The 27,316-nt window shown below is 39.9% G+C and overlaps 1 protein-coding gene across 2 annotated transcripts; it reads right to left on the bottom strand.

The window, feature by feature from the left end:
* Positions 1 to 3,060: 3,060 nt before the first annotated feature.
* On the bottom strand, positions 3,061 to 22,746 carry ca8 (carbonic anhydrase VIII). 2 transcript variants are annotated; one of them, XM_082513816.1, is made up of 9 exons: positions 22,361 to 22,746; positions 16,498 to 16,689; positions 16,121 to 16,245; positions 14,860 to 14,955; positions 13,397 to 13,459; positions 13,240 to 13,288; positions 12,888 to 13,000; positions 9,213 to 9,421; positions 3,061 to 5,049 (listed from the first exon to the last, which is right to left on the bottom strand). In XM_082513816.1, the coding sequence occupies exons 1-8, from the start codon at positions 22,431 to 22,433 to the stop codon at positions 9,287 to 9,289; spliced, it is 846 nt and encodes a 281-aa protein (XP_082369942.1). In that variant the 5' UTR covers positions 22,434 to 22,746; the 3' UTR covers positions 3,061 to 5,049; positions 9,213 to 9,286. The 2 variants fall into 2 exon arrangements, with proteins under 2 accessions (XP_082369942.1, XP_082369941.1); XM_082513815.1 differs by having other exon boundaries at positions 9,227 to 9,421.
* Between the last annotated feature and the right edge of the window lie 4,570 nt (positions 22,747 to 27,316).

Here is a 27,316-nt window from a genome sequence, read left to right as displayed (position 1 = left end):
GTTCAGGTAGTTCCTTACATTTGTAACCATGTTACACTGGACACAAGCCGGGCCAAAACTTTTCACCCAAATTGCATGAAAACGCTGTACAAGATAAACAGGAACTTAATCAGTTTTAAACATTTTTATGGAAGATGATTAAGCCTTGAGGATTAACAACTACTAGTGTTGCTACACTCAGGAGTAGGTGTAGCAACACTAGTAGCTGCTACTGAAGTCTGATGAATTTCCCAAAGTGATATCAACTGAGTTTGCATCAGTTTAAGTTTCAGAGAAATATATGTATTTAAACTACATGGTCACAACTAATGTTGGATGGCCTCCAGTCAACACTGCACTAAAAACAACATGACAAAATCACAGCGTGGGCTCAGGAACAATACACAAATCCAAATTTACATTTTAGCATGCTATAAATATAAATGAGATTCAGAAATGGTGTTGGTTTCTCATTTAACATGTGGTGTCACTGTGTCTTCTGGGCTAAAGAGGATTGTATTTCTGTGAAACAACACCAGATCACATTCTACTCATATTCTGACGACATGGCTCCACAGGTAAAGAGTCCAGATACTAATATTGTCTGCCTGCAGTTCATACTTGTCATCAGCGGAAAATATTTTCCAATGTGAAACCAAAAATAAAGGATACAGAGGTTCCAAATCTGTTGTGTAGTCAAATTCAAAATGAGTGGATTTTTTTTTTAACAAGTATTAAAAAATTGTAGTATTGTAACAAAAGCTTGGGTCCTCTACCAGAATCCTGGAAGCTTGAAGGTCCTGTGTAGTATTGTTCTTGTTCTTAGGACTGCACCCTTCTGAACTTCTGATCTTCTCAGATTAGGTTCCTGGGATCTTGCCACTTGCCCAGCTCGAGGGTCACTGCCTCGAGTGTTCCGATTAACACTGGGGCCATTGTTGTCTTCAAACTCCACATCTTCTCCAGCTCTTTTCTCAGCCCTTGGTATTTCTCGAGCCTGATGTTGCTATCAGTTGGTATAGCTACATCTATCTGCTTGTCCACCACTACAATGTCTGGTTGGTTAGCCATCACCAGTTTGTCCGTCTGTATCTGGAAGTCCCAAAGGATCTTAGCTCGGTCATTCTCAACTGCCCTTTGACCTCGGGACTTCTAGGCCATATTCGGCACAGATGTTCCTGTATACGATGGATGCCACTTGGTTATGTCGCTCCATGTATACCCTGCCTGCTAGCATCTTGCACCCTGCTGTTACGTGATGGATTGTCTCAGGGGCATCTTTACACAGCCTGCACCTGGGGTCTTGCCTGGTGTGATAGACCCCAGCCTCTACTGATCTTATACTTAGAGCTTGTTCCTTTGCTGCCATGATTAGTGCCTTTTCTTTGAGTCCAGCTTTGTCCAGCCACTGGTAGGATTTTTTGATGTCAGCCACTTCTATCATGCAGGGGCCTATCCTACCTTGATGGTTCCTCTTCTTGCTGCTCTTCCTTCTTTCTAAAATAGCCCTGTAAGCTGTGCCTCTCCATGGTGTGACCATCTTGCACTTAACTGAGCAGACACAGCTGGCTGAACAGAATGCATATTCAAATCTGTTAATGCTCTACAGTATATTTACTCAAAGGATAAGGTATGGCTGATTTAGTTTTGCTTGTTCTTTTAAGCACACCATGAAAGGACCAAGTCAACCGTGTGCTAATCCACGTGTCAATGCTTGCAAACTTCACTATCATGAAATTTGATTTGCTTTTGGACCATTTGTGATTTAAGCAGGATGGTTGGTGCTAGCTATACAATGTGTATTTAGGGTGAAAAGAAATGCACTGCCCAGAGAAATAGTGTGGCTCTTTGATGTGTTTTTGGACAACAAAGGAAGAAAAAAAGACAAAAATTGACATTATAGATACCACTGGATAATGAATTAAAGGGAAAACTACACAAAACACTTAAGAGCAGCTTCGGTGTCTGGAGCTCTGAATAGAACACCATTCATTTAAAAGGTATTCCCTAATTTAGTGTTTTGATGTTGGTGACCTAACACGTCTGTATAAACTCTCCCATAGCTGATGGGATGTGAAGTTAAAAACAGATGATTCGTATCATATTCATACTCATCGATCGATGAGTGCTATATGCATGGGACTATTGTAATCTTAAATAAAACCAGTCATGTCAGGACAGAGATTCCTCATTGTGGGATTAAGGCGGTCATTCTGAATAGTTTTAATTAGCACTCTTAGCCACCTGAATGATCACAACATGCTCAGCATCAGAATCATGAAATCTGATGATCACAAAAATTGGTGGTTGTCTTTTGACTGCAGGAAATATTTTTGCATCCACCAACTGATTGTAACCAGTCACATCAACCAACTGTTGGCCCAGAGGTTAAGCATCCGACACCTTCAACCTTTGCTTGGCTTTTTTTTTTGATTGCACAACGTGACCTGTCTCCAGGCAGGAGTTTGCAAATGACTGCTATCTAATTTATAGAGACAGACAGATTCAAGCAGACTGAAATTTCCGAGTGGGTATATGCTGATGGGCGCAACTCATCTGTGTCTCTTTACGATAAGGGACTCAACTGGTTCACAGTGGTTCTGGTTGTATTCCTATATCAGAGCACAGTTTCTTAAAGCCTACATCATATTTTCTGTGCACATTTACATTTCTGTAAATGTTTGCAAAAGATTAACACAGTTAATTGTTGTATTATCACAAACAGATTATATGTAATTGCCAGCTTGACCCTATTTAACTGCAAACTGATAGCAAGCTCATAGCAGACTTACTCTTATTGCCACCTTATCACTATCATGGCGTGCCAAAGTTGCTATGGCGGTGACAACTGAGTGCACGATCAGTTCCAGTCTGCAAAGCAACCATTCCAGAAGCAACAGGTTCATAGTACACAGTTGCAATAATTGTCTCCGTATTTCTTAAGGTTCTTTCCTAAAATAATTAATTAATCTTTATATCATACTGGATACACAAACCGTGTTTATTTTCCTTGTTTGATTTGTCTTTTTTTCATGACGCTTGGTTAGATATGGCTCATTGTCAAGAAAAACACAGTTTCCATTTCAGAGTTTTAGTAAGTCAGCGTGTCAGGTTTATTGTTGCTTTACAGTAATAGTCATCAGTTCTCACAGTTTATGCCAGATCAGTTAGTCACATACAGTGAGGCCAGGCATTCAAACACACAAATACACTGACACATACACAAATTTAAAAAAAAAAAACAGTGCTAGTAACACATAAGTTGTGGTAGTGGCTGCAGTGTCCCACTGATGAATGGGATTTGAAAGTTCAGTAGGAACACTGATATCCAGTATTAAAGCTGTTGATTGTGTGAAGACATCCAGCATAATACTGTTTTATTCAGAATTGCTGGTTCATGATGGGCTGTATAGTTTTTTAGTTTGTGTTAGTTTGGTCAGAAATGTATCTAAACGATAAGGTGGACTGACTGTGCTTTGCCCTGGTTTTCAGGAACATAGTCTCAATGCTGGACATTCATATTAAGGTTCAAATAATGAGGTCAGTGTATGTACAAGTAACCCCTGTGAGTTCAGGCATCAAACATTTTTTTAACTCTAAACTTTTTATGATGTCAGAGAGAGAGAATATCCCTAATATGGTCATCTCAGGCACCTAGTTTCACCCACCTGCTGTTCAAACCTGTTTGTCGAGAGAGGTGGTCAAAAATACAAAACAAAATACAAGCTGAGATGCTCGCCTTGCAGTGCGTTGGCTCACCGCCCACATCTGTGCACACAGCATCGTTGCATCATGTTTATGCTTTGCAGGGAGTAATCCAGGTCATAAGCGAAGATGACTTGACTATAGGCTCAATGACATTAACATAAATTGCTTTGCCAAAATAAAAAGTTGATGGTGCCGTTTTGATGCTCAAAAAGTTAATCAACTCATTTTTTTTTTATTTTACTTACTTTACTTGTCATGTAAAAATGCACAAGAATATAAATTTGCGCAAATTAATTTTTTCCCTTGTTATTAGGATGTTCTGGATATTATTTGTTAGCCTCAGAAATATTGAGAATTTTCAGGATGCATGTAAAAATTGATGTTTTACCCTTAAACATAGTTGTTTCACTAACTGGTGCAGCAGTGTGGTAGTGGCATGGAGAGCAACACCTTGTAAATATGGATTATTTTGAACCTTTAAACAATGTTAGTCCCAGAATTCAAATATTGAGTTGGAAAATAAGCAAAATACACTGGATTGAAGGGTTAACCTACAAAATGAGCCCAACCTCCAGAGTGCGGATGTGAAAATGCATCAGGTACAGGAAGCTGATGGAAATAATGGAAAATTATTCAGTTCAAAGATTCCTTCAGTGCTTAATTTCCAATAATATTCAGCCAGTACACCTGCCTTCACCTGTCTCTCTCCAGCCCTTTGGGGGACATTTAATAAAGAAATACTAACAATGGAGATTTGCTAAAAAGATTCAAACAGAGGCTGTATAGAAACATGATTTCTTTTAAGATCTTGCTGGATGCTTGATTTAATACACGTGTATATTTTCTTTGTGTGACTTCATTTGAAATTTAGCTTCAAATAAGCTCATAAACTTTGTGTAAAATGTGTACAGTCTTGCATAATTAACGTCCTGTATTCACGTAATGTACAAAGGATGTGTGTGTGTGCGTGTGTGTGTGTGTGTGTGTGTGTGTGTGTGTGTGTGTGTGTGTGTGTGTGTGTGTACGCGCACGGATGTGTCTAGGTACCACATCTGTGGTTCAAGCTTCCTTTTGTTTTGACAGCAGAGATTGGCTGATTATAAGCCTCCTGTCACCAGGACAGACACAGCAGATTAACACAATACCACACTACAGTACACAAACAGAGGGGGATTTTACATATGTTAAAAGGGAGGGGCAGGAGGGTGTAGAGACTACACTTAAGCACACACACACACACGCACACTGTAAAGGGGTGTAATCAATAGCTTCTTTGTCCACCTTCACTCTTAATCTGCGGCTGATCTAGAACCACATCCTTGCACTGCTGCTACTCTCTTCACGCCTCTTCTTTCTTCTCTCCTGTAAGAAAAGACAAATATGGATGTGATTAGGAGAATGAGAAAAACCAGATGTGTCCAGCAGCTAAACTGTAACACACAGATGGAAATGCTAGGTTTGTACTTTTACAACCAATTACTTTAAACTGGAGAAAGAAACTCCAGCAAAACTGAGGTGTTTTAGAAGGAGGTGTTAAAAAGCCTCTGTAAAAGTTCATTATTTTTTCCTTCGAAGGTACCACATAAAGTCACATATATGTGAGCTGAGCTAGTGAGCCAAAAAGAGGCACATGTTGCAGCAGGGTGGGAAGAAAGTACATTGCCAAAGAGAATTCAGAACAACTTCATAGTGTTGGTCAAAAAAGAAAGAAATCTGGCTGCTAAAAGAGAACAAACAAACAAAATCATCTCTTGGTAGTCGAACATCAGTTTCAGAATGATATGAAATCGGTTGTTTGGTAGCGGATATGTACTATTGTCTTAACTCAGCTCCAGGGTTGCTTTGTTTTCACTGTTCTGACAAATGAAGTCAACTCAGAAGTTTGAAAATAATATTGTTCATGTCGCCCCAAAATCAGTTCAATTAAATTTTATCTACATAGCACCAAATCACAACAACAGCTGCCTCAAGGCGCTTCATATTTCAAGGTAACGACTGTACTGTTATTATTTAGTCTGATCCCCTACTATTTTCCTAAGATAGACAGGCTGCAAGGCAGGATCTTTATTTGCTCAACTAAATCTATTAAATACTTACTCCCATGCTGGTTCAGCATTGGTCTCTGTTTGCGTAGCTCTTTGATCACACAACTGAACAAAAATAACACAAACACAAAGAAGAGGAGGAATTCTGGCCCACTCGTTTTTGCAGAATTGTTTTGATTCTGCCACCTTGGAGCGTTTTTAGCATTGAAGGCCTGCTTAAAGTCATGCCAAAGTATCTCAATCTGGTGTGAGTCTGAACTTGACCGCAGAATTCCAAAACCTTCCTTTTTAGGCTCCTATATGACTCTCAGACCTGTCCAAGTATCCACTCCCTTGTGTTTATTTTACCTTTACCTGTCTCTGTCAAGCTGGTCTGGCTGATTCAAATTTTCACCCTCCGGACCTAACGGGCGATCGTGGCTCAAGAGTTGGGCGTTCGCCTTGTAATCGGAAGGTTGCCGGTTCGAGCCCCTGTACACAGTCTTGGTCGTTGTGTCCTTGGGCAAGACACTTCACCCGTTGCCTACTGGTGGTGGTCAGAGGGCCCGGTGGCGCCAGTGTCCGGCAGCCTCGCCTCTGTCAGTGCGCCCCAGGGTGGCTGTGGCTACAATGTAGCTTGCCATCACCAGTGTGTGAATGTGTGTGTGAATGGGTGGATGACTGGATATGTAAAGCGCTTTGGGGTCCTTAGGGACTAGTAAAGCGCTATATAAATACAGGCCATTTACCATTTACCTGCCTGCTCAGCCTCCCATTGATCAAATTTGAACAGCTCTGACCATTGGCTCCCCCACAGTTTGCTCGTCAACTCACAGCTGAAGAAATTACAACTCAATTGTAAATCAAAAACTCAAATCACCACTGTGCCACTCATCCATGCACCCATACTAAATTCCCTTGGAGAAACCTCCCTTTGTAACAATAAAACCTGTCAACTTTGAGCCGTTGTATCCCGTGAGCTTCTTTGGAGTCTGTTTCATGCTTACAGCTGTCATGGTGATAACAGAAGCACAATGACCACAGCTTCTGCACCAAAAATGCTGTTCCAGATGGTTCAGACCAACTCTAACCTCAACGCATACTCCTATGAATTATGCATGCATATGCATATGTTTTAGCCTCTTTCCTCTCTTTGCTTGTCGATGCTTAAAGACACATAGTGACATGAAACACAATGAACTTGAAGAAAGAAGCCTGTTTTGAGTACAGATATTTGTGTAGTAAAAATGCATAGATTAAAAGCAAAAAGTCATCAAAAAAATAAAAACCCAAGTACAGATACCTGAAAATCCTACTTACGTATAACACTTCATACAAATATTTTTTTAACTCCACCTCTGGGGCTCTATTTCCCCCAGGGGTTGTCTTTCCCATAGTCTGAACTCTTGTCTTAGGTGTGTTTTGCTGGTGGGACCAGATCAGTATCTGTTTACACCATAGACAATAGTCCTCTGTTGTTTCTTTCCATTTTCTTCCCTCTGCTCGCTCACTCCTCTTTCATCCCTCTGGCATTTTTACCTCCTTTCACCAAGTTACCCCTCTACTTCCTCGCTCTCAACAAGCCCTCACTTTTTTGTCCTCTGCTTCAGTTTTTACTCCGTCTGTTACTCTCGTCTGTGTCCTTTGACTTTGGCCTAAGTGGACGTCAGTTCAGATCTTCCACAGCATTCTATGGTATCACAGGGCTATAAGAGTTATATGACCCTGAAGAGCTCTACCGTGTAGCCTTCAGAGCGTAAACACTAGCTGGGAGTTCACTGTTAAGCTGTTACATCTGCAAAAATAGCTGTTTTGGGCAAAATGACTCAGTTCAAATGAAGCCAGTAAACTGACAGTTTTACTCATTATGTGATCACAATTCCCAAAACACCATGACTACATGGAAACACTCAGTTTTCCTCTGGACATTTAACGTGACACACCACTGATTTTACAGGTTAGCTCATGTAGAACTCTCTGTAGTATCATTCCATGTGGTTCTGCAGAAGGTTTTTCTGGCATTTCTTGGCTCGGCTTACAGGCTTTCTGTAAGCTGAGCCAAGCCCGGGACGTGGGCATGAGTCTTATCCATTCATGTAGGACTAACAAAAGTTGGAAGCTATTTAGCGGCATTATAATGTAAGATCCCACGCATGTGGCAAAGCATTACCCAGACTATGAACTCAAATTCAGCATGTTTTACTTTCTGATTTAAAAAGTTACAGACGCTACATCGATGTCAGATGAGATAATTTACTGCAAGGCAGACACTGTGTTCCTGTCCCTGACATTATGTTGCAAAAGGCTAACTGATAGTGTAGAGATGTGAGAAAAGGTTACTGCTTCTGCCCACCGTCGCTCATTTGTATTTAACACGAGGCACTTGTGCTCTTACCTTTAACACTGAGCCAGAATGAGGTCTGAAAAGCTACAAATATTCCTCTTTCTTCTTCTTCACAACTTCAAAACAGCGTAGAAACACCATAAGAATGAAGGAATGCAGACTCATAACCAATAACGCAAAAATGTTTATCTTCGAAAGTGAAGCATTTGTTTTGATCTAAACAGTACTAGGTGACCTCATCTGTAATTACGCAATGTTTGGGGAAAGTGACGTACCTGCTTAATATTCGTGTTTATTTCACATCAGCACATAAAAAATAGTAAACAAGGTTGTTTGTTTTAGCCTTACACTTTTACAGTCGTCGCATTTTTAAGCGTCCTGCTCTGTTCTGATGTCCTAAAGTTCTGCCCTGCCTTCCTCCTGCAGTGCTGCTGAGCTAAATCTGGGATCTCTCCATGCACTTTGTGCTGTATATAGGTTGGTCCCACATTAGTAACTAAACTGGGTTAGTTCTTCCAGGGCCTGATCTATTATGTGCCATGGATTCTGAGGGCCCAAATACCTCAGGGACAGTATGCCTAGTTCATTAAAATTCTGTCCCTCATGAGGAAATGTGCTGAACTGACTAAAAATACAAAGTGTTTGGTGGTAAGTAGAGCAAGTGATAGTTACTTTTTCAAATATCAGTCATCACATCTACAGATAATTATTGATTCCCCATCTACAGTGAGCTAAACAGCATTTTAGAGCTGTTCAGCTCACTGTTTCTGAGTTTAGTTACATCAGATTTGCTGTTGTAGTTTGATCTCACTGAGGGCATCAACAGCTGTTTGTCAGGGTTTTTTTACAGCAGTAGGGAGTTGTCAGAAAAATTCACTGTACAACAACACGCTCAGAGGCTCAGAGTTACAATGAGCGTAAATATCATCTTAAACCATCTTGATTAAAAAAAATTCCTAATAATACTTTGTATTTGCTATTGTACTGTCACTGTTTCCTAACAAACTGCTATTATCTGTCTTGAACCCTCTGCAAGAAAGGTGTACGATACCAGGCATGCGTTCCATTAATAGGTTTGACCTTATATGAAAAGACAAACCCTTTTCCTCAAAGTAGGACGTGACCACCTCAGAACACTGTATTGAAGTGTAACTCACTGTGACAATGCTACCTTCTTTGATTGTATCTGTAGATCCCACAGTTTGTCTGAGATGGCGGTGGAAAGTGGGAGTCACTGGAAGGCAGCGCGAACTGTCCGGTCACTGAGCGGCTGGGTGGGACGGAAGTTGTCCCCCAGCATCCCATCATTCCCTTCTGGCAGCTCCGCACCTTTGACGTGGGACCGTAGTCTCCGAAACTCCTCAATCTGCAATGACAAAGATGTTTACACAGAAACTGAGGGAGTCTGTTGAGGTCTTGGAGACACAGGGCTACTTTTTCACCAGAAAATCCTCCTTTCTGAATTTTAGAATTATCATTATTTACTTTAATTTAATTTAAAATGTTCTGATGTCTTACCCTGTAGTAGAATAGCAATCTTCTTTTTTTTCCTTCTTTTTACCACAACAAGAGGAGCACTGTGGTGATTGTGGGTTTAGGTTCCACTGTGCCTTCACTTTATATTGCATTGTGTCGCTGCAGGTATTTATTCATGTCTAAGGAAAAGAATCTGACAAACTGTCAGCTGTATAAAGTCTTCAGAGCCTCACTTTCACCTTCCTAAAAACAAGCTTGTGGGTATAAAAAGGAAGGACTAAAGTTATGTGTGATTCCTCATAACAGAGAAAGTGGAGGGGTTATTTCTGGTGATTTCACTATTTGCTTTGGTTTAGCATGTCAGATGGACAAACGAACCATTTTTACTCATCTCTGAATATAAAAGCTCGACAGGTCATCTACAAAAAAGAGCATTCTGGGCTTTTTATAATTCTCAGATCAGAATAATCTTTCACCTGACTTCCTGTTCATGAGAAAATGCTGCAAGTGCAGATATGATCTACACACACATACTGTGCAGGGGGTAGCAATATCAGGCAAAACAAATATGAGGCTTTTTATGCAGCCGTGCAGCTGTGTCACAGAGGAAAGCTTTATAGCACGCTGTCAAAGTGCATTACAACATACTAACAACATAGTAGGCATAGTAACTGCCTGATATGTATACACATTCACTGAGCACACACACACACACGCACGCACGCGCACACACACACACACACACACACACACACACACACAGAGTCAATAATAGCCGGATGTTTGAGGTGTGTATTCTAGGTAAGAAGGACCTGCTGTTTTAAAATACTTGCTGTGGTTACAGAACATGTTACAGAAAGAAGAACAGTAAAGTGCAGCACAGTACATGAGTAGGCATAAAAAACAGCATACAGGTCAGTGTGCTGGAGTTAACTGTGTTTTTTTACACTTTGCTTTTTTACTTTAAAGGGATGTAGAGAGAAGTGTAATGGAAAGGGTGGCAGGCAGAAGGTCGCATGTATAGCATAGTTAAAGGACTATATTATTCTAGTGTAACCCACTGCTTGGGCCTGCTTATCAACTGGTGAGAAACTAGAGCTGCTGTCTGAACTGCCTAACACTTGGCAGGTTTTATACTTACGCCCCTCATAAAACCAGAACCCAACTGAAGATTTTTCTGTTTTAGTGTTTGCTTTTAGGACTTCTATTTGTACGCTGCAAACAAGAAGCACTAATAGTTGCGGAAGGAGCCATAAAAATGGCTTAACTTAAAACTTTAAACACATACTATATACCACCTGTTTGCAGGATTGGCTTTGTTATCATCTAAAAATAAGAAAATTTATCATCTTTAACCCATTGATACTTTCCAGCTTTTATTATTCACAATAGGGCATGGCCTGAGGGAGCCTGAAGTCATCCTTTCTGTTGGCATTTCTGCAGGTTCAATGGAGCAGAAAGCAGGGAACATGAAAGCCTGAATTAAATGTCAGATGGTTACTGTCATCATCCTTTACATCAGGCTGCTGGAGTAAAGCATGAGAGACCCAAAGGCTAAATTCAAATAAAAATGTATCAAAAGAAACTCGACAGACTTATTGATTGGTAGTGAGTGTAAAGGTTTCCTGTACTGTGAGTAACTGCTAGAGAGCTGTGGACTAGCATTACTGTGCAATTTAAAAATACATACAGGGCTGACATATTGATCATATAAGACAGGATGTAGAAAATGAGAAACCCCCTCAAACATGAACAATACAGACACTGAACGCAGTAGAAGAGCCACGCCAGTAAAAGCAATGTAACTGATTGGCTTACACTTGCCATGGGTAGCCGTTACCATGTATGATTCATGGCCTATAATTTTGCTGATGTCTACTTTATTTTACTGCTGCAGCAGATATCTACAAGTTGTTTCATAAGAGAAATAAAATGTGTTTTGCCGATAAACAGACTATTCACTAGTAACAGAAATTTTGTATATCAGTGTTAGGCTAATATTCTTAATATTCACCACTTAATAGATCTTGATGCATGTTCAGCCATCCAGGTAAGGAAATACTAACAAGTTGATTCTGTTTATCTAGATGTGAAATTTTCAGTGAAAAATAAAAAATAAAAAAAAAGACAGGTTAGCCTTGTTAGACTGTGAGATTTCCATCAGTAATGGGGGACATTTAAAAGTTGGTGTGTACCGTAAACCTACGAATACAGATCAGTATTTAAGGTTTCATCATCCACTGCTGCACAAACTGGGTGTCATCAGGACGCTGCAACATAGAGGGAACACCATCCCAACAGACTCAGCAGCCAGCGAAGCAGAAGAACAGCGCTTCAAGAAGGCCCTGAGTAAATGTGGTTATCCCAGCTGGACATTTGTTAGAGCACCTAAAGAAAGCTCCAGCTGATCCAGGAGAGAAGGGCAACCGCTGCTTAAGCGAAAACCTGTGGTCATCCTGTATGTGTCAGGAGTATCGGAACAGCTGAGACGCATTTTCTCTAAACACTGCATCCGTGGCTTTTAAACCCCAAAACACGCTGAGCCAAAAATTGGTCCACCCCAAGGATCAGGTCCCCTGACACAAACAGAGTAATATACTGTACGCTGTTAAGGAGGATTGCCAGGATTTATACATTGGAGAAGCCAAACAACCTCTGGCTAAGATGGCACAACACAGAATAAGTAACTCGTCAGGCAAGGTCATTGATCAGTGGTTGTTGATCAATGGTCATGACAATTTGCTTACTAATGATCAAGAAACAGACCTCACAGCCCATTGTTCATTCAGTGGTGCTAGTTTAAGTCATTATGCAAATCTACTGTATATAAGGTTGGAAACCTGCAGTCAGCTGAGACTGAAGAAGTCACCTGGATCAGTGGCGAAACATTTCTCTCACTGAAAACGCTACGTCCAGATGACCAGAATCAACTTTTTGGGACCACTTTATAAAGTTCCTGAAATGCTTTTATTGTGAAATAGCAGCAGGGTTTTGCGGTTTTGCAGCTTTCTGCATCTAGGGTTTTTTTTCTTTTCTTCTTATTATGAAAGATTGACAATTATACATTAACCCTTTACTGTATTCACCATTATATTCTCCACTGATTTCTGGCAAAATATATCCGTCTCATCAGCAGCTAAACACTCCACTACCATCAGCAGCTGATGCTGTAGCTTCTTCTGAGAAAACAGCTGCCTGAGGACTTTGCCTGTCAGGAACCCAAAACACTGAGCTGAAAGGGCCTTTAAGGCTGAGATAATAATTCTGGGATTAAACAGAAGAAGAAAAATAAATAAAACAAAAAAAACCTTAAAAAGGCAGAGGATGCTTTACTTTGCCTGCTTTATTTGTTTTACCTGTAACTGTGAGATGGTGAGAGGGTAACGATAGAGAATCCAGGTCACATTCTCACTACAAGGTGGTGTAGTCAGAGATCCTTCATACACCCAGTAGTCTCTCAGTAATGGATCTGTGGGCAGGTTTTGTGGAAAAAGCAAACATCAGTTATACTTTGATGATATTGTTTCAGCTCTCAAGGCTGAACAAAAAACAATTTCTTCATCCCATCATGCAGTTGACTTTCTGAAATGAGGACATGATCTGCATTTTTTTTTCAACTTTATCTCACACCCACACAAAAATCGTATGGGTGTTATCAGGAGGCAATAGCTACAAATCTGCATCGGTGCTCAAGACATCCTTGCTTACCCGGTAACAGAGTGTTGGGATTAAAGCAGGGGATTATCTTGCTCTTCCCCTGGTGGCATTAACACAAAGATAATTATTCTCATTGTACATGCATCCTACAAATCCAGCATTTTAAAATGCTTTCATCTGCTCAGATTTTTTTTTAATTCAGTCACACCTTGTACTGCAGGTCCTGGAGAACTTCAGTGATGGCCTTCAGTCCCAGATGCTCTTTACCAATCTGATAAAAAAGTAAGCATGTTTGGTTTCACAACTGACAAAGTAGTCCTTATTTCAGCTTGAACTAGTTGATAACGATAATGCTACCAGTGATTGTGTTTAAGCAGGACTTTTATACTTTTATGTCTGCAGGAAGTAAACAGGGAATGAAGTAAGAATTCTGTTGAGAACAGGATGTGTGTAGTGTTAGGTCTGAGGTCAGGAATGTTTTGGGTTGAAGAAAGAGTGAGATAGCCACTGTTTTTTGTCAAGGTTTTTGAGCAGGTTTCTCAGCAGACTAGCTTTTCAAGAGGTCTACTGAGAGTTCTTGAAAACCCGGTCTCATTTCATGAGCTGAGGATTATTCCTTATGGAGTGCATTAAGCATGTAAATCAGGGGAATTTCACAGGAACGTGGCAAACAATACATTCCAAACTGACTCATTCTCAGGCCACACCAAGCATATCTAGAATTTATCTGATCAGTCATTTAGGAAAACAGCTTTTACAATGCTAGGAAGGAAAGTACATTAGGGCTGATAAAAGCAAATGTTTATAAAAATGCATGTCAAGACTAGACTTAAAACGGGCATTGTGGCTCAGTCCCAGTTTAGGGAGCCAGCATATAACTTAGAACTCCACAGAAAGACAGCACCTTTTACTTTGTGTTTAACTGAGCATTCACAGGCTGCATAAGATGTCACCAAACACTCTGTAGCTGGATCATATACATGGAAAATGGGACAGCCTTTTTAAATGGCACTTCCCCTGAGCTGCACTTAACAGGGAGAAATGGTGTGTTTAAGTGTCTTTTTTTAAGCATGGAGAAAAAAATGCATCTGTTTTATGAAGAAATGTATTTAAATTTATGTTATTATTTTTTTGGGGGGGGGGGTATCTGTATTTCTTTCTTTCTTTTAAAGTTCTTCAGTGGAAGCTTTACAGACATTTTCAAACATTTAAAAAATGCAATATATCAAGCAATAACTAGTTTTGACAATGTCTGTCACACTGGGGACAGTGTGATGATTTTCTGCTGGTAAGCCTCAGTTGCATTCATGTAGATGTTGCTTTGACCTGCCTAAACATTACTGCAGAACACGTATTTCTCTGTGGAGAAAGTATTCATTAATGCCACTGGTCTTTTTCAGTAGGATAATACACACAACACTTGACAAAGAGTTCAAAGTATTGGGCCCCCAGATTTCCCAGTTCACAATAACAAGTGTATGTGGAATGTGCAGGAAAAACAACTTCATTCCATGAATGCTCCACCTCCTAACTTCCAGGACTGAAAAGACACTGACTTTAACGATGTTTCTGACTGACATAGAAAATAGTTTCTTGGCTATGAATAAACAGACATTGTAAATCAATCCTTTATCAGGTCACTTTGCCAGCCTTTTGGCTCTGGATGCTTACCTGCACAAAAAGAGCTATGATAAGTACTCCATTCTTCTTCCCTAGAGCATCCTCCAATGTGTTAAACAGAGTGCTGTTCCAGTGAATCAGATGAAGCTGCACACAAAGAAACAACACATTGCAATCTGTGATTGAGTGGCATTTGCTGTAGAGAGGACAAGTTGTGAGTGAGTGAGAAACCATCAGCTTGTGGTGACTGAAGGCTTTTTGTAAGGGCTTTCACATAAACAAAGGGACGTGTACAAAGCTTCGACCCTGAAAGCAGTAAATACAAGACCAGACTGAAGTTACATACATGATAAGACTTACAGCTGCCATGCTATGTGTCTTATTATAACAGACACAGTGGAAAAAACATTAATGTATAATATCTTTGTGATCTCTGAGCTGCCTGTTTCATTATCAATAGCCTTCTGCACTGAGAACTGATAATGTGTTTTGTAAAAGGAAACATAAGCTATCGTAAAAGGGTAGTTCTGCTGCTACAAACAGGAATGGAAAGAGACACTGAGCTATACTGAGAATAATATCTGCAGTAGATTGAGCTCAGTACAATCGGCACAGTAAACTGTATTTACCACTGTCTTCAAATAAGCCAAGCTCTCTTCACACAATTTTCCCTTGTTGACTACGGACAAACACTAAAAATGGGAAAATGGGACATTTGTAGACCAGCAAGTCCAATGTTCTGTTGTCAGATTCATATATTTTTGGTGTCCTAATAATTAGGAATTTATTAGGTATTTACCTTGAGGTCCAGTAAAATGCCAGATATTATATTGTGCAGGAACGTTATCTAAGAAAGTTCACCAGAATTTATAACATTAGTGTTTGAAGATGGAGTCCAGTTTTGGGAAATGCAAAGTTGTTGTAGATGACAAGATAAAAATGGGATTGACCTAACGTGGAGTAAAAACCAAAGTAGAAACAGCTCACACATTTGTAAACAAAAAAAAAATGAAAATATAAATGTAGGTTTTTGGATGGAGTGGTACAGTTTCTTGATGAACTGTCAGAGAACGCACCGTAAAGATTTCACAGACACACGGAGTCACAGAATGTTTGATTATGACTGTGGAACAATGCTATTGATATCAAAGCAGATACTTTTCAAAGAAAAAAAAGATTTTGTCTTCAAGGACTCATCAAACTACAGTGTTAGCTGAAGACAAGTCTAAACAAATCAGTGCATTTCTTTGGTGTTTGGGGTGTGCTTCATGGTTATGGCCTTGCTTTTTTCTCTTTTTTCTCCTTGGTTTACCTCCATAGGGAAAGCCTTGAAGTTGACCGTGTGCTCCGATCCTCTTTGGTTCTCTTTGCCCCAGTGGAATCGAACCTCATGAAGCTCATACTCGTGATCGCTTGGCAGTGGACCTCCAGTAACCACTGTCACAGGAAACCAGAGGGTTTATGATCAAGCACGTACAGGAAGAAGGCTAAATAGGTCAGAATAATAGTCGGTGTGAGAGAAAGGGGTCATTTGTGATGCGATGCAACTTTTTTGCTTTTCCCTTGTGAGAAAAATATACATTAATCACCTCCTACCAAATCTCAAAAACTATTCATACATCCTGTTTCAAAGCAGTTTAGTCAACAATTTGTGTTTGCTGATATGATGTCATGGCTGCTGGGAGTTACCTGACTTGGACCTGAGAATAATACGGACAGTGTGTCCATCATTGATGACCTCGCAGTCTCGACACACCACGTAGTTTGGTGACAATCCAACATCCAGGAGTGACGGATCGTAGTGAGCCTCCCTGGAGTTTAGATTAATGGGAGACTGGTACTCGCCATTGGCTGCTGGGAAATGAAGTCCCCATTCTACACCTTTATGAGCAAAAATAGGCATAAAAATGCACATGAAATAGAGCATACATTCAGATTATTGTTGTAACATATAGGCTTACTAAGAACATGACCATTAAAAATGGTTGCACAGTTTTAAGTGTTCTGCCAAGTCACACTTAAAAGTAAAGGGAACTGTTGCACCAGCTGTTTCAAAGTTCAAACTTTGACTAGCTGTAATATGTTACCAAAGTCATCATCTACACTTAATTTAAACAATATACACCACATAAAACAGCTCTTATGAAGGGCTTGGTCATTGCTAAATAGGCGTCCATCCTGTGCCTCAAATCAAGTACTTCCCTAAGTACCATTTGAGGTAAATAATGGCTTTCACTGACAGCTTTATTCAGAGCAGTCATAAGCAGCATCAAATATTGTTTAAGGGTCAAAAAAATGAAAGCAGCATGGAAGTGGCTTAATCTGCATGCCATATGAAGGGTACGAGGTTGCAATAAGCCCTGCAACAGACTGGCGTCCAGGGTGTACCCTGCCTCTCAGATGAATGGATGGATGGATTGGATAGATATCTATGGTTACAAAAAGACTTCCGGTGAAGTCTAGAGGGAAAATCTGTAAAAACTTCCCAAATGAGTTCATGGAATCGGTCATAAAAATAGCAACACTATTTTTCTTCTTCGCTCAATGACATCAGTTTCTAACTTTCTGCAGTTTCGCTTCTGGATTTTTGGTGAAAGTTTGTACAATCTGTGATCAGATGCTGACAGCAGGCAGAAATCCAATCACAGTCAAAGGTTTCAAATGCCATACTCACAACTCAAGTTTTAATTGGTGAACATGCAATCAGTCTAAATTCATGTAGGAAGGAAATATGTTGTGTACTTAATGTTGTGTGCCAGTAACACAAGTATCCAAATTAAGATACACCTTTAGAGATTTATTTTACCAACAGCTGGTCCAACCCAATCACTGACCCTGAAACTTAACCATCAATTCAGCTGTCATTCACTTTGGTCTTTTTCCCATACCAGAAAAAATCCCCTTCATGTTGTTAGCCATGCTAACAAAGCTCACTTGCATGGCTAGTGCTTGCTCACTAGCCTCGCAAGTGAGCAAACATGTACTAGACAGGGAATTGTATGTTTAGAGTACAGTTACCAGTTAAGATTTCAACAAGTCATCCAACTTGACTGGTCATTTGCTCTTCCTACTGGAGGAACGTGGGGGGGCTGTTTTATATAAGAGGGGAGTCAGAAATGTTTTTTTATTAGCAAGTCTACAAGCAGTAAAGTCATAACCTGTAATTATTATAATAAATATGGCAATGGTAGCCTAGTAACAATGAAAGCACATTTTATGGTACCATAAGTGGCACAACACAGACAACTGTTTGATTAGTATGAAGATGGATGGATAGTTATTTACTGGAGTTTGCTGCTCTCTCTCTCTCATATATATATATATATATATATATATATATATATATATATATATATATATATATATATATATATATTAGGGGTGCAACGATATTCGTATCGATATTGAACCGGTACGCATATGTATCGAACAATACAACATTTGTAATTTATTTTATCAACTTTCCTTCTGACGATGCTGTCTGTGTTGAGCGCTCAGTGAATCTGCATTCGACTACTCCGCCTAGGCTGCACTGTCGAGCGCAGATCCACTGAGTGCTCAACACAGACAGCATAGTCAGAAGGAAGAGCGCAGGGCAAGCTAGCAAGACAGAAGTTAAGCTCTCCAGATCTGGCGTTTGGAATTATTTTGGTTTTCATGTGACGTATGACCCTGAAGGTAAGCGAGTCATGGACTAAAGTAAAACAGTATGTTGGATGTGCCATGCAATGCTCAATTACATGGGTGGGAGCTAGTGTGTTAGCGCAGTTAGCTCGTTAACGTGTTGGCCGTCTAGCCCCATGCACGGGGCGATCGGCGGTAGCTCGTTAACGGAGATTTGCCGTGTTGTGGCGTTAAGGTCATTTCAACGAGATTAACCTGAAATCACTAGTGGGAACACAACGAATATGACTGCACATTTACACCGACATCATCCTAGTGCAAAGACAAAAACAACAAGCATGCTACTAACTTTAGCCGAGTCATTTAGACAGCTGTTAGCACATGATTCTCCTTATGCTGCTGAGAATATAGCCCAGAAGAAGCGGATAGTATAGCTTTTATTTTGGAAAGAGACATTTCTCTGTAATAAACTCTCTTTTCCAAAGATGAGTGATTCCTCAATCAGATACAGGGCTTGCAATATCGCTAGCCCGACGTCCTGGGGCTAGCTATTTTTTTCAGTCGGGCTACCAAAATCTATCTCTTCCCTGCCCGTCGGGCTATTGTAGGAAGAAAAATATATGTCAATGCTTTTGCATTCTTTCAGAAATGTAGCTGGGTAATTATGTCATTGGCATCGGTGAGCCACTGTCAATATGTGACATATTGAAATCGCGTTTGAATTTGCGCTTGTTTTTTTGCTTTCACTTTGCAATCGCGCGAACTGTGTATAGAGAGCGACAGCACTGATCTGTGAGTGATGAAAATTTGTGCACCAATTCCTCTGACATCGTCTTATTAATCGTTAGCTCACTATGCAAACATGACAAGTGAAATCTCCCGCAGCAAGCTTAAACATGTGAGAGGTTGAGGATATATATTTCATTTCTTCTGAGCCAAATAAGACAGGTCAGGGTGAAGAAGTGACAGCCAAAGAAAAGCTTACCACAAAACGGAGAAGTTATGACAAATCAGACTATAAGGCAAAAAGAAAGTGCAGCTTCATGGTTTCATGGACAAAAGAATTTCTGTGGCTGCAATATGACGAGCTAAATAACCAGGGCTGCACATAAGTGGTCCGCAGGTGCGCATTCGCTGTCAAAATAAAAAACGCGCACAAGGGTTAGGGTTAAATTTAAAAACTGTACTTTTGAGTTAAAATATATATTTATAATTGTAATAAATGACAAATTAAAAAGGCATGAACATTTTTTTGTATCGAAAAAATATCGAACCGTGACACCAAAGTATCGAACCGAACCGAACCGTGAATTTTGTGTATCGTTGCACCCCTAATATATATATATATATATATATATATATATATATATATATATCCAAACTCCAATAAATAACTATCCATCCATCTTCATACTAATCAAACAGTTTAAATAGTAGTTGTGGTTTAAATTGGGGTTTGTCGCCACAAAATCAAAGTCAAATAATATCACCTGAAGTGATATAAACAGATCTGGGTGTGTGCTTGAGAGGAAAACGGTGGTTTCAGAAGAACGTGTGGGGACACGAGACTGGCTAAAACTGGTCTTAAGTCCCTCTTCCTCTTTGCCTTGTCCTCATTCTGGTCCTGAGTTTCTTTCTGCTTCCTCTCAGTGTCTAGTAAACAGGACTTCTTGCAGTGAGTGTGACAATGAGATTACTGTTCATAAAAACAAAATTAAGCAGACTGCAGTTGTAAAAACAGGGCAAATCTGTCCTAAATGAGACAGATCACCTGTTCACAGCACAACACTAGTAAGGCCTTTGCTATCAGTTTAATAGAGTGTGAAGATAAACAAGTGTAGAGAAAGTGATCCCACTGAAAGACAGAATTTGCTTCACTTTTCAGCTGACTGCAACAGTAAGAGATGTGTACAATGTGCACAACCTGCTGTGTTTTTAGAAAAAGGAAATACACACTGGCAGTATCGTGTTCATGGAAAGTCCAGTACACCCATCTGCCTCCAAGACAAGGAGCTCAGGCCTCACAGTGTGCCTTTCTGTTGGGACTGCAGATAGACGGTCCTCACTGGCTGACTACTCACACCATAGCAAAGAAGCATGGGGCAGTGGTCACATTCTCGCTTTCCTCAGCAACTAAAGCCTTAACAACAGTTTACTAAAGGCAGTGAGAATTTCAGTGGCACTACTAAATTGCGGATTGTTGCTTTAATGACCTCAAATTAAGGACTTAGCTTTGTGAGTAATTACGGTTTTTTTGCTTCAGCCATTGGAAAAGAATTTGGTGTTGTTAACTTTAGTGTTAGATGATATCATTCTTATGTGTAAGCTAATCAAGAAATGACTGTGCCAGCTTGTTAGCCACACAGGCGTTAGTTGGTGGCCATCTGATAGCCACCACTCAGCAGGGAAAATGTGCACCTTCAGTGGTTGTTGGAGGTTCTGGCAGGCTCTGTGAAACCAACTGATCAAATCGCAGACCAGTTAGTCAGTGACCTTGTAATTCACTGGTTGCAGCAGAAAGATGTGCTTTCTTTAACTGGTTGTGGGTGGTTGCTGGAAGTTGCTGGCTGTTGTTATCAAGAAAGTGTTTGCAAGCAGATGTAAAGTGGTACACCAAAACCCTTCTTTGAGAAACCCCCTTTGCTTTACTTGATAGCAGGCTGCCACCTTTGCAGCAGTTTATATGGAAGATGCTGAAATTTCTGTAAACACTTGCAAACTACTCACCAACTGTTAGTGAAACTAAGAGTGACGAAAATGAGAAATTGAGAGCAGTCAGAGTAAAAGTTAGGGTTAGCCCTAACCCTAACCCAATTTATACTGCACTTGTTCCACTTTGACTAAAGCTTGTGGCGTAAATGACAACTCGTTGTAGAAAAGTCTGTCTTCAATGCAAACTGCAGGTGACCAAAGCTATCACAAGCAGATTCTTGGTGTAGCTGATTTCACCTGGCAATAGCAGCAACAATTTGCCAGCAACATTTTTCCCTGGTGACCAGAGGTTGTCAGGGGGTCAACCAACCTCTAGGTCTATGTGACTGACACCTTAGCTAAGTCCTAAGAAAGGAAACTTTTGCTTATTACACAGCAGTGAGCTCTGTCAGCTCATGGCAAGGAAGTTCTGTACTTGTGCTTATAAATTAAGATGAAGAATTTCCTGTGGGAACCTCTCATCTCCTCTTAGCTAACCAGGTATTTGCATGTCAAATATTAGTGTCTTAGATATACATGGTATTCCATATAATTTAGTATACTTACAGTAAGAATTTCACAGTTCAGTGTGACAGTATATCCCTCGATGCTCAGTAAAAGCAGCATTAGCAGAAAGACAAAGTGAACACATAACTACATGACATACTGAAAGTATGACAGTAATGTTTGTAACCTATGTTCAAGTGTTTATGTGCTTTATTCAGTTTCTCTGTAGACAAAGATATATGAGTGATATATGAGTGACAGCTCTTAATGCCAAGTCATTTTTGAGTTTTATTGTATGAATTGTAGAGTCCAAGGAAATCTTTGCTCTGCTGTAAGTCTCTGACCAACAACTGTCTGTTGCAAGTCTCCTATACTTTTAGCAGTGCAGTGATAAACAGCTGTTTGCTGGCAACTTGATATTGTTGCCAGCAAAAAGTGATATTGTTCTTGTGATATTTTTCTATATGACTGACTGTAAATCATGCCGTTCGAGCAACCTACAGCATAGGAGATGAGAGAGTAAAACCATTAGTGGTGTTTTAAAAACATATTGGTCTGACAGATGTTGTACAGTGTATAACCCAAATCCAACTAAAGAATCAAATTGCATTTTTTTTAAATGTTTTGAAAAAGTGTAAAGTTTTGGGTTGTCCCCCTTAAAACTCCTCCTGATCCTTAGCTTTTCACACATCTCCAGCATCCCTTCACATGCTGAGAGAGCCCAGCCTACCTTCCTCATAGCCCCAGTCCAGCTCATCTTTCCCCGGAGTATAATCCGACTCCTCATTCACATTGTCAGCCATGGTGCTTTGCAGTCTACTCCCTGTGGCTAGAAACCAGTCTGTCCTCCCACTCACGGCTCCCCGTCACTCTGGTTTTAACTGGTTTTGGACACAAACTGAAGTCTGCTGGATGGATTCCCTGCTCAACAACAACTCTCTCTTTTCTTTGATGCAGTTTCTCTTTTCTTCCTTTTTTCCGTCTGTCTCTTCTTAACCCACTTTCTTACTCTCTCTTGCTCTCGTCCTCCTAAAGAGACAAGCTGATGATGTGTGCAGACTGCTCTGCCTCTGTGAGCAGCTCTTTACTCTGTGTTGCTCCACCTCTTTTCTCTCGCTACTTTGCTCTACTCTTATCTCTCTCTCTTCCCCTCTCTCTCTCTTCCTTTCTGTGTCTCTGCAGGTGTGCTTGCTCACCCTGCCATAAAATGTCAGAACAGTGTTTCTTTTTCATCTCCCTGCCCTGTATGCTCCCTGTGTTCAGAGGTGAAAATAAACTGTAAAGCATATCGGCTTTAATTATTTTTTCTTTCTTGATTTATTTGTTATGATCGTTTACCCTTTCTGCTGTTTTCGGAACCACAGTGGTTGTGTGTATGTGTGTGTGCTGGAATGCTGGCAGGAAGGTCGAGCTGGCGTTTCTGTTGGAGGTCACAGATCCACCCTTGGGTGAAGGAAACAGCAGTGGTTGAGAAAACATGCAAAAAGTAGCATGAGGGTGAAAGTGAAAGGCCAACTCTACTTCAGACTTGATGACTTCAAGATGGACAAAGAAAATGGCTCTCAAACACCCACAGAAACCTTTGGCTACAACTTCATGGCCTATCACAAATGAGTTTGAACACTGAACAGTGCTTTATATTTCACCCTGTTATACATTCTTTAATTACCAGTTGTTGTCATTTGTAAGTTAACTATATATTTTTCAATTTTACTGTATTTTGGGAGGTGGAGTCTCAAATGGGACAAATAATTCATAGTATTGACATTTTTTCCTTTGTTCATTCCCTGCTTTCCTAATCCATATCCTCCAGGCTGCTCTCGTTAATTACCCTACATTCTTTATCAGGAAACTGTCCTTGGAAACTGTCCTCAGAGCAAGCTAAATGAAGAAGAGCTCCCTTGATATGCAGGAGCATCAGCATTTAAAGAACAGCCAACAGGAGTGTCCTCCCGATCTGAAATTCCCAAAGTTACCAAATCATGGGATTTGCTAGATTTTCCAAGAGCCAAGAGGAAGTGCAGAAGTCTAATTTGCACTCAAATTTTTAAATTACACAACATATCATTTTACTTAAGTAACAGAACAGGTTGTTACCCTCTGACTCCCAAAAACCTTATAGGAGTTCATGCTGAAATGACATATGAGCGTTCTTAAACTGTAATAGTATCACCCAGGAAGAGCAACTGAATCTCTGTTTGGAGACGGAACGTGTGGTGGTTGTGTAATCAAACACAAGACCTTAAGCTATGAGCGGAGGTTTTTCTTTAGGTAGGAACACTGTTGCATACTACTTTGAGTTTTGTTTCCTTTACCTTTTATTAATAATTAAAGCAGTCAGTGGCTGCATGCCTTCCACCGCCTTGTAAGTCGGAAGATGAAGAACCCCTCTGATATATTCTACTTCAGATGTAAAGAAATGACGACAAACTAATCGAATGTAGAAATTTCATAGATTATAATCTATGTGATTACCGAACAAGTTTTAATCTCTATTCACCTTTGTGCTGCTAAAGGTTATAACAAAACTTTGATCTTGTTGTGCTTTACAAAGTTTTACCAAAAGAATTCACAGTCACTTTCTTGTGGTGATACTCAAATACAATGAAACTGCTGAGATATTACTCAAAACCAGCAGAATTTAGCCTATAATTATTCTATTTAATACTGGCATTTCAATCAACCTGATGGACTTACCTAGTGACACCTATTCACATCTTTATTGTATGTTCTTTATCAATGCCAATGTCTTCTCCTGTCCAGAGTGATTTCCTCCTGTTGTTTTCTGCCATCAAACACATCACATTCTGTCAGATTACTTTGCTCTGTAAGAAACAATTAGTTACTACAGCTCAGCATGTCAATAATGAGTATTTAATTAGCTTTTTGGAAAAATCTTTTCATGCTTTGCATTTACCTGCTTGCTTGCTGCCACCAAGTGGTATTGTGTTATATTTACCCACACAGCAAAGAAGATAGAGAGCCTTGGATCTTTTTTCTTTTTCTTTTCTCAGTTTTGCAAGTGTCATCATAGCTGTATCAAAAAAAGCAAATCCTCTGACATATGACAATGTTTGTTTTGTTTTTTTTATTAAAATAAGCTAACATTAACACTTTGAGCCTAGCGACAGTTAAAATTCAATATAGATTCAAAAAATTAAAAATGTATTTCTTGTCGTCAGTAGCAACAATCTGTGATTGTGCCAGAACATATTTTGAATCACCATCATGGGCATTTCAGATTCAGCACAGGTGGCTGATTGTTACACTCTGGAAATTGAATGAAGGTGAGTGTCATAACCCAATAAATCATAAAAAAAAACAACTACCTTTTGGTGAAAAACTTGGTCATGACAGTGCAGATTCCTGACATTTTGTAAGCATGTAACAGTTTGATTATTTTCTAACGCAAGAATGTGAAACTGAAATTAGAAAAACTGTATTTCCAACTGATCCACCTCATGTTGTGTAGTATTCTGGATTTTATATTTATTGAGCTACATCTTTATTTAATCAAAATGCACATTTTTTATGTAACGGAAATGTTTTATTATTTGGCCTAAAGCCAATAAGAAGGTTACTGACCATGTTTATATGAAACATGTGTATACTTACTGCATTTGGTGTATTTTAAGCATATCTAATAAATATTACAGAATGTAACACCTGCACATTGATTTTGCCACCCCATGGGATTTCCACCCTCACATCATCCCTAGGACTATTTCTCTAGATCCACCCCTGCACGTCAGGGCTTACTGGCTAGAACTGAAGGTAGATCCTATTCTATGTTTCTTTTTTACTCTGACTGGGGGCATAATAATATCATAAATGAGCACTGTGTTCTATTTATTAAAGCTTTACTTACAATCTTAAGTATAACTGAGGTTACAGATTAAAAAAGTGAAAGGCCATTTTCCTTACACTTATCTACAATTAGAGGAGTCGCCCTCTGCTGGCCCGGTGCTAAAAAGAATCCAGGTTTAAGGCACTACAAAGAGCCACTGCTCTTCTGTGCAGTGAATAATGGTCACAGAGTTTCCTTTCAGGCTTTTACATGGTTGAATATTTGTTTTCTACAATACAATGATCCATTTAAAGTTCAAGGACTAGGACATCACTGCTTTTAAAATGTCCACCTGTAACCGGTTGGTTTAACTCTTGAATACATGGTGTAAACACAGCTGTCTGTTGAGCTTGGAACTTAGATGTGGGCTGGAATCAAAGGTAACATTGTTTTCATTGTGTGACTTTAGTTTTTTGTTTGAGTCAAATTTATTTTCTGTGTCCCACTGTGAGGACATACAAAATGTCATGAGGGCAAAAGTAACTCTGAACATAAATTGTTACATTTTGGGATTACAAGTAGATAAAGACAGGTCTATCCAGAAAATGAATGTCCTAAAACATAACAGCTGTCAGCAGAATGGTGCACAATTTTGAGAGTCTGCAATTGAAATAAGGCTGGGTCTATTTTGTGGAAAATTGTGGCTTTTTGAATTTATTGAAAGAATAGCTGCATAAGATGATGCTTTTTATTTTCCAGCGGTTGCTTTTTACAAATGTGAAAAAATCACATTTGAATTAAAAAGAGATAACACTTTATTTCAAGATAATGTTAAATCAGAAAAATCCCATTTAAACTGATGTTAAAGCATTGTAAAACTATTCAAGGAGTAATGGCAAAGTAAATGGTTTTCTTACAAATGGATGTTTTGGGTTTGTTTGGGGGGGCGTTAAACTTACTTACTGTCATATTATTTCCAAGCCTTTCAGGCTGGTTTTCTGAACATATTGATAATTCTGTCTGCACAGATTTATGTTGTTTTGCTTTCTTTAGATTTATTTTTGTACGGTCTAATATTTTGCACTGATTTACTGTAATAACCCCTCCATCCATCACCATCTAATCATGTTCCCAAGACCTGTGTTGTCAACAGAAACTTTTTCTGGTGGACCTCCCAACACAAAATGGTCTTCAGCGGTGGGTTAGATTAAGTGTCATTCAAATGAGCACTGAGTGGCCGAGCCTTAGCCCACTGGGCCAGGTCAGGCCTACCCAGAACAAGATTCATGCGTCCACCCTCCTGTGTGGGCAGAGAGAGCTATAATGGTCTGGTGCTTTGTAGATCAAGTAGCAGTCAGTGGCTTTGGCAGCCACATCCCCAGCTGCCCAAGTTGACTTCAGGAACATAGAGACGAGTGAGGAGCTTGTTCATCTAGGATGACTCAGAGTAGAACATCTGACGAGGATGGATCCTGCATGTGTAACTGGGAGAGAACGTGCTGGAGAGATGACGACTCTCACTTGCCTTGGGAAAGCATTGGTGAAAAACATTTCTGCTGGATAACCTAGAGGCTATAGCCAGGTAAGAAGTGGGTCTAAGCATCTTTTCTTAGTCTGCTGCCTCATAAATGTCAAAAAAAATGGCCCTGGTCCTGAGCAAGATTATACATGAAAGCCAGGTCAAAGAAATCTGACAGCAGTCTGGCTGGACTCGCCTAATTCCTCACAATCTTCTCAGAACAGCACTGAAGCACTATCACATCCCAAACCATATCAAGGGAATAATCAGCAGTTACCTGAGAGGGTTCAAGCGTCACTTCAAGGCCAAAGACTACCTACAGAAAGAGATGGTCACCATTCCTGTTCGCTATGAGCATTAACTTCAACGTAACGTCACTA

This window comes from Aulonocara stuartgranti, assembly GCF_965226115.1.
Source record: "Aulonocara stuartgranti genome assembly, chromosome: 18".
Lineage (NCBI taxonomy): Eukaryota > Metazoa > Chordata > Actinopteri > Cichliformes > Cichlidae > Aulonocara > Aulonocara stuartgranti.
This window is presented reverse-complemented; position numbering and strand designations above follow the sequence as displayed.

Bases quoted from the DNA above. Each gene is read 5' to 3' on its own strand.
- ca8 (XM_082513816.1), bottom strand. From the start codon at position 22,433: ATGGCTGACAATGTGAATGAGGAGTCGGATTATACTCCGGGGAAAGAT. The intron at 16,690-22,360 runs GTAGGCTGGGCT...TTGCTCATAAAG, and splicing joins GGACTGGGGCTATGAGGAAG to GTGTAGAATGGGGACTTCAT. The intron at 13,001-13,239 runs GTAAGCAAGGAT...ACCTGCCCACAG, and splicing joins TCCCAACACTCTGTTACCGG to ATCCATTACTGAGAGACTAC.